The 7659-nt window shown below is 54.0% G+C and overlaps 1 protein-coding gene across 1 annotated transcript; it reads left to right on the top strand.

Annotated features, from left to right (window-relative positions):
- The first annotated feature begins 310 nt into the window (after positions 1-310).
- Positions 311-2511, top strand: LOC123182216 (synaptojanin-1). The gene is made up of 5 exons (XM_044594718.1): positions 311-688; positions 783-1139; positions 1231-1549; positions 1667-1774; positions 1855-2511. Exons 1-5 carry the CDS (start codon positions 491-493, stop codon positions 1947-1949), a joined length of 1077 nt encoding a protein of 358 aa, XP_044450653.1. The 5' UTR covers positions 311-490; the 3' UTR covers positions 1950-2511.
- The last annotated feature ends 5148 nt before the right edge of the window (positions 2512-7659 follow it).

Below are 7659 nucleotides of genomic sequence, written 5' to 3'. Positions count from 1 at the left end.
TGGTCCGTGCAATAAATCGGAGCACAATTCATAATCTAAATAGAATTGTGTAGAAGAAAAAGTTCGGAGCACAATTCACTCTCAAGAAAAAAGTCGGAATATACTTTAGAAATTGTGCACAGACGAGGTATGCGAGTTGAGCGTACCGTGCTACGGTTCACACACACCGTCACAGGCACAGCTCACTCCACTCACAAATGCACGGCAGGTTAATAAAAAAGAAATGAGACCTCCTTAATGAAGGAAAAAAGTTGTTTCCCCACAAACCTCGCCGCTGGCCTCTCTTTTATAAACCCAACGGGGGGAGAGAGAGGGTGAGCAGCATTTGCAACCCCAGCTCAAACCCATCAACATTCCCCTCTCCTCTCCTTCTCCGTCCCACGACCCCCAACCTCTTTCCGCTGATAAGCACAGCACTCCTCTGCCTTTCATTCGACGGACGGCCTTCTCGCTCAGATTGCCCGGACGACGATTCTTCACGGTGGAGCAAATGGCGGTGGAGTGGTCGGACGGCGGCGAGGAGTTCCTGCTTCCCGACGAGTTCTTGGACGACGACTTCTTCTCCGAGGAGGAGAAGGCCGCGGTGGCCGCGCGGAGCGAGAGTGATGAGGAAGACAGCTTGGCCGGCCTCTCGCGCCGCCTAGCCGGCCTCCTCGGCGGCGACAAACTCGCCGTCACGCCTGCCAAGGTTGGTTTCTTGTTCCTTCAATCTTTCTGTTCGCGTGGTTCGTTATGCGTTGTACCTGCGCCGGTTCCTGATTGTTCGCTTCGTTCTTTGGCAGGAGGAGGTGACTGCGGGGTCGCCGAAGTCGACGCTGTGTGGGCTGCCTAAGTCGGGCCAGGAGAGCCCCAACAGCGGCGCGTCCCAGGGGAACTCGCCGCCGTCGTCCCCGCTGGAGCAGCAGCCGGCAGACCCGTGGGACGTCCTCTACGAGGCTGCCTGGCAGGTCAACAGCATCCCGGCGCCGGGCCACCCCTACGTCTTGCACGGCCGCGGTGGCTTCGTGCCGCCTGCGCGGAAGGCCTCGCCTCCGCCGCCGCCGCCTCACGTGCCTGCGCCGGCCGGCACGGCCGCGGGCGGCGTGTACTACCACCCTTTCGCGCACCTCATCACGCAGCGCCAGATACAGGCTGCCAGGGTGAGATTTCAGTTGCATGGCGCTCTTCTTTGCGTCTCCTACCTGAAGATTTCTTGTTCTTAACATCTGCGTTTGTTTTTGTGTTCTGCAGTTTCATCTCCTCAAACAGCAGCAGCTCTTCAAGCAGCAGAGGGACCGGCAGCTGGCCGCGGCCGCCGCATGGGGCGTGCGCCGTAACGCGGCAGCCAAGAGGGCCGGCGCCGCTCCTATCGACCTGAGCCCGGCGTCGTTCCCGCCGCTGCTGAAGACGCAGCTGCAGCACACGCCTGCACCCCATCCCACCCATCCCGCCGCCGCCGGCATGCGGGCCGTGTTCCTCACGCCGCCCGGTGCCAAGCGCGAGCGCAACGGCACCGGCGTCTTCCTCCCGCGCCCGGCCGGCGCCCCCGCGGAGCCCAGGAAGAAGTCTGGTGCGTGTGTCCCTCGTAACACCTGTTTTGGCCGTTCTGGTTGTTGATTACCGGGGCTGGCGTTCGTCGTTGGTGGCTAAATATTCTCCCCGTTTGGTGTCTTTCGCGTCATTGCAGGCTGCTCGACGGTTCTTGTCCCCGCCCGTGTCGTGCATGCTCTGAATCTCAACCTGGACGACCTCGGCGCCCAGCCTCGCTACGCCGGCGGCATCGTTCTTGATCATGGTAAGCATCTCGTCCGGAACATAGCTTATGGTGTTAATTAATGGCAAGTTAATCTGACAGCGAGCTCTGTTGGTGCACAGAGGCCTTGATCAGTCGGAGCAACGCCATGCTCGCAAGCCAGAAGATGCGGGCTGCGGAGAGCTCGGCGCCGCCGGCGCTCTGCCACAGTTCGTGAACCCAGTCGCCCGCCGGAACAATCCGTGTTCTTGGCCCCATTTAATTTCAAAAATAAAAATTAGTACCAGCAGTGATCTGTATTAGGTTGTAGTAGCACTAGTAATAGAAGTAGTAGTAGCGTCAGTTTTAGCAGGTGTGTATTTTGGATTGGTGACACATTGGTTTTGGGGTGCCGGCGATAAGCGGTGGAGATGGATGAACAAGCAAGAGATCCATGTCTAGTAGTAGTAGTTGGTTTGTTAGAAGCAATAAGTGGGTCTCTTTCGGAGGCGAGAGAGATGTTTTAGCTGTTTGTAGCAAGCGCTAGAGATGATAATGTTGGAGTGAAATGAGGCTAATCTTGAAGAAGCAGAAATAAAAGGCCCATGTTATCTCTCCGTCTCCGTCCATGGCTTTGCCGCTTTGGCAAGGAGCCCCAGCGCACATCCAGCTAAGGTTTCCCTCTCTGTTCCCCCCTTTTGCAGCCTTTTGCTTGCGCCTGAAGCTTTGCCGTGGGCTCCATGAATAAGGGCGTTCGTTGTGTAATGACGAGAAATAAAATTTCATGGTTTTTCTTGTAATAGCTAGTTGGAGTAATATTTCGTTTCATTCGTTGCTTTAGCGGCAACCGCCGCAAAGTTGGGCTCGGCTTTATAATAATACTAATGATCATAATGGAATTGTACTCGTTCCTCGGAATGAATGGAAGCGTATGGCGGTCTCATTTATTTGGTAATGATTCGTGTCATATCTTAATCAAGGTGTTTCTCCGCTTGTGTGCATCTGAGGGGCACTAGGGTTTTATCTTAATCGGGGTGTCATGTGTGCGCTGTGCTTCCGCGGCTGTGGCGTGGTACGTGACAGCATGTGAGTAGAACGGTTTTGTCCGGTGCGCGCGCCCAACCGCCTGAGAATCTGCGACGGTGGTGGGGCACGGGATCTGCATCTCCCTCCCCCGTCTGAAAACGACGCCTGTGGCCTCTCCTCACCTTGCTGGCTCGCTGGGACGGTCCAGCGTAGGCATAGCTGGAAGGAACGGGTGGCTCCGGCGCCTGCCCGACCCCCATCACACTGAGCTCTCACTGCCATTAACGGCGCTGAGACGTATCCGGACCTTAAAATGCACCGTAGTATAAAAAACCCCACCGCTTATTATCAGCATGGCTGCGTGTTGATCTGCATGTAGCGCATCTCGCGGCCAGGTGAGCGGTGCTTTGGTCGCATGCGTCCTCCATCCGGTCAAAGCTCTGGCTTCTTTTTCGCTGCGACGCTTCGGGTGTGTACTGTGCGGGGCTGCGCCGCGGTTTTTAAATTCGAAGGCTGCCATCGGTCGGCTCGCGCACCCATCGGTCGCCGGAGAAAAAGGCGTGTTTCCAAGAGAAAGCGGCCTCCTCGGGTTCCGCCGGCGGGAGCCCGAAAAGGAGCCATCGCCTCGGGCCCTGTTACCATGATCCTGTCGCTTTTTCCAGCAGGGTAAACCGCACGGTACCCCACCCAAGGTTTTCTACTCGCCGCTGCCGTGACTCCGGCTTGACGACGGTGTGTTTCGTTTGGGGGTGGTGGGCACGACCGCGCCAGCCATGGGTGGTGCGTGGCCTGTGCCGAACAATGTAGAGGGGGAGTGGGGTTGCGACGGTGGAGTTGGGGCGTCGTGATCGGTGGAAAGGTGGTTGCGCGCAACCAGCGGCCATGTGGGCCGTCACGTTGAGTCGTTGCGGTGGGGAGGGAGGAGGGTGAGTCGGTGTGAAGTGCGGCGAGGGCCACCACCACCGCCGGATCTTGGATCTCCTCGGGTTTGTTCTCACGTTTGATGCACGCACGGGACGGGAGATGCGTTGTGGGTGGACTGCAACTTACTCAACTCCTCGGCTGCCGCCGCTTTTAGGTTAGCTGTACGACGACTCTTGCTGAGTACCGCACCGGTGCTACAGCACTAGTGGCGCTAGAAGTCTCCCTACTATTTCCATTTCAGGCCGGTTCACTTTTTAAGTCCCAAATGGCCACTTTTAAGTCCCTATAAATCCCTCCTGTTTGGTTTAGATGGGACTTATAGGGGCTTTTTTAAGTCCCTAAACTAATAAGTCCCAAATTCATTACATTTCGGACATACTCCAGCTAAAAGCGGAGCTCGTCCAACTCTGAAGGTATAATTCCGGACATACTTCAACTAATCACCTAGTCTAATGATGGCCGCGGCGGATCTCCATTCCCACGACATGGCTAGCCTCTGTGGCTTCCGCCTCCGCCATATCTTCCTTATGTCCGGTCGCGCCGCTCCTCGGAGTGGCCATGCTTCAGCCGGAGGGGAAGAGTGCCCCTAATCCACTCCCGTGAAGCCGAGGTGGGGGTCGTCGATGGTCTGCGCTGAACCGGGCAAGACATCGGCTGTGTATGCAGGCGACACGGTGGCGATGGCCAACATGGGACCCGAGCGGCGGTGGCCTCCCATGGTCTACTTTTCCTCGGTGTGAGCGGCGACCGCGAACATGTTGGCCGCCTCTGCCGGCAGGGTGCCGTTTTGCCAACGTTTGCGGCGGACGGCGCGGCCTTAGGTGTGGGAGGAGCGTGATGACACGGCAGAAGCCAGAACATCCATGGTGCCTGTGCCATTGTGCTCCCCCGCGTGCCGACGTGGAACAACTGGCCACTCCTATGCAATCTGGCTTGGAGCGGCGAGTTGCTGGGGAAAGCTTGGAGCAGCGGCATGCTCCTCCTCTTGCCCGCCTGTAGCCTCGCCCATGGTACTGACGCCCTGGGGTGGGGAGGGAGGTAGAGCAGCGAGTTTCCTAGCTCGCAAGAGGCGGGCTCGGCGGGCCACCCAACCAGCTTTTATGCCGTAGTACCCCTCTTCCTGCTCGCCGAATGTCATGGAAAGTGTGCAAAATATGGTGCAAGGAAGAGATGGGGAGCGGAGGTGTCGTGCAGTTCTTGCCGACGTTTGGCCTTGTTTAAATAAACAAGGAGGAGACGGGGAGCGGAGGTGGGGAGTGAGGTGTTTGCGATGTAATAGACGGTGTGTTGATGATGAACTCCTTGCTCTTGTGCTTCAACTGATAGTCTCCCCAACACTCTCTCACACATATTTGGCTATGGTGGAAGAAGGATTTGAGTGGAAAGCAACTTGGGGAAGGCTAGAAATCAAGGTTTAAATGGTAGGAATGGAATCTTTTGATCTCAACACATGAGTAGGTGGTTATCTCTCAGAAAATGAATGGTGAAAGTGTAGGCACGTTCTGATGGCTCTCTCACATAGTAAGAGGAGGGTGGGGGTATATATAGCCTCCACACAAAATCCAACCGTTACACACTTTTGACCCATCTCGGCGGCACCGATCAGAAAACTCGGTGGCACCGATCTGTGCACAAATATGAACGTTAGGAGTCTCGGTGGGACCGACGGGAACAACTCGGTGGGACCGATGTGCAAGGGCTTAGGGCAAACCTCATCTCGGTGGTGCCGAGTGCATTAACTCGATGGGACCGAAGTGAACCTATAAGTAACAGAGAATCGGTGAAGCCAACTCGGTGGGACCGATTGCAATATCTTGGTGAGGCCGAAGTAATTGCAACAAGTCACAGAGCGATGTCAAGGCCATCTCGGTGGGATCGAGATCCGTATCAGTGAGGCCGAATTGTTAGGGTTTTGGCAGTGGCTAAGTCCAGATGAACTTGATGGATCCGGGTAGGAAATACGGTTTGGACATATTTGGATAGAGAAAGTGGCTGAGGGTTTTGGAGCAATGTCACTAAGAACTTGAGCAACAAGACCATTAAGCAACACATCATCCCCTTTTAATAGTATTGGCTTTCCTATGGACTCAATGCGATCTTGGATCACTTAAAAAAATGTAGAGTCTTGAGCTTTTGCCAATTAATCCTTGTCCTTAGCATTTTGAAGGGGTTCCACATCCTCTAGTCCTTGCCACGCCACTGTCAAACTTTTCTGAAATATACTAGATAAAAACTATTAGTCCAACAAAATAAATGTTGACATTAATTATCAAAATCACCCAGGGAGCACTTGTGCTTTCAGTCCACCGCTGAATGTACTCTCGGAGAGTCTTGTTTTGCCTCTGAACGCAGTGCTGTAACTCGGCCAATCCACCCAGTCGCTTGTATGTGCCCTCAAAAGTTTTGACGAACACCCGTGCTAGGTCATCCCAGCAGAATATACTGCCCGACGGGAGCTGAGTGAGCCTGGCTCGGGCAGATCCCTCGAGCATGAGTGGCAAGTGCTTCATAGGCACACTATCGTTACCGCCGCCGATCTGAATAGCCACCCGGTAGTCCTCCAACAATATCTCCGGCTTGGACTCGCCGGTGAACTTGCGGATCCCTGTGGCCAATCTGAAGTTGTTGGGAATCTCAGCAGCCCGAATGTACCGACTGAAGCACTCGGGACCGGAGGGTGCGGAACCACTCGGCACTTCAGCATCTAGGCCTTCCCTTAGAGCCCGCCCCTTGTCGACCAAGTTCTGAGCGAGAAAGGATCTCACGTTAAACGGCGGGTCTCGGGCGTCCTTCGAGTGACGAGGAGGACTTGGCCTTCGGTCGCCGCCATGCGTCTGCCGGCCGTCGTAAAGCTGGCGCCCATACGCGCCGTCACACGGCAGGGGCATTAGAGCACGATCATGGTCGTCGTGCCACCGGGGCGCCGCTAACCTGTTACGTGATAACCCACAAGTATCGAGCATCGCAACAATTTTCGAGGGTAGAGTATTCAACCCAAATTTATTGATTCGACACAAGGGGAGCCAAAGAATATTCTCAAGTATTAGCAGCTGAGTTGTCAATTCAACAACACCTCAAAGACTTAATATCTGCAGCAAAATATTTAGTAGCAAAGTAGTATGGAAGTAGCGGTAACAGTGGCAAAAGTAACAGTAGCAGTTTTGTAGCAATCGTAACAGTGGCAACCGAAAAGTAACGAAGCAAAGATCAATATGAAACGAGCTCGTAGGCAATGGATCAATGATGGATAATTATGTCGGATGGCAGTCATCATGCAACACTTATAACCTAGGGTGACACAAAACTAGCTCCAGTTCATCAATATAATGTAGGCATGTATTCCGAGTGTAGTCATACGTGCTTATGGAAAAGAACTTGCATGACATCTGTTGTCCTACCCTCCCATGGCAGCGGGGTCCTATTGAAAACTAAGGGATATTAAGGCCTCCTTTTAATAGACTACCGGACCAAAGCGTTAGCACTTAGTGAATACATGAACTCCTCAAACTACGATCATCACCAGGAAGTGTCCCGACTATTGTCACTCCGGGGTTGCCGGATCATAACACGTAGTAGGTGACTATAACTTGCAAGATAGGATCAAGAACACAAATATATTCATGAAAACATAAAGGGTTTAGATATGAAATCATGGCACTCGAGCCCTAGTGACCAGCATTAGGCATAGCAAAGTCATAGCAACATCAATTTTAGAACATAATGGATACTAGGGATCAAACCCTAACAAAACTAACTCGATTACATGGTAAATCTCATCCAATCCATCAACGTCCAGCAAGCCTACGGTGGGGTTACTCACGCACGGCGGTGAGCATTATGAAATTGGTGATGGAGGATGGTTGATGATGACGATGGCGACAGATTCCCCTCTCCGGAGCCCCGAACTGACTCCAGATCTGCCCTCCCGAGGAAGAACAGGGCTTCGCGGCGGCTCCGTGTCGTAAAACCCGATGAATCCTTCTCTCTTATTTTTTTTC

The sequence above is a fragment of the Triticum aestivum genome, chromosome 1D, assembly GCF_018294505.1.
Source record: "Triticum aestivum cultivar Chinese Spring chromosome 1D, IWGSC CS RefSeq v2.1, whole genome shotgun sequence".
NCBI classification, from domain to species: domain Eukaryota; kingdom Viridiplantae; phylum Streptophyta; class Magnoliopsida; order Poales; family Poaceae; genus Triticum; species Triticum aestivum.
The sequence above is the reverse complement of the archived record's forward strand: the minus strand, read 5'-3'. Positions and strand labels throughout refer to the sequence as shown.

What these genes read in the sequence shown, in the direction of transcription:
- LOC123182216 (XM_044594718.1), top strand. Translation starts at nt 491, where the DNA reads ATGGCGGTGGAGTGGTCGGACGGCGGCGAGGAGTTCCTGCTTCCCGAC. An exon ending in TCGCCGTCACGCCTGCCAAG is followed by an intron (nt 689 to 782) that starts GTTGGTTTCTTG and finishes GTTCTTTGGCAG; the next exon opens with GAGGAGGTGACTGCGGGGTC. An exon ending in GGAGCCCAGGAAGAAGTCTG is followed by an intron (nt 1,550 to 1,666) that starts GTGCGTGTGTCC and finishes GCGTCATTGCAG; the next exon opens with GCTGCTCGACGGTTCTTGTC.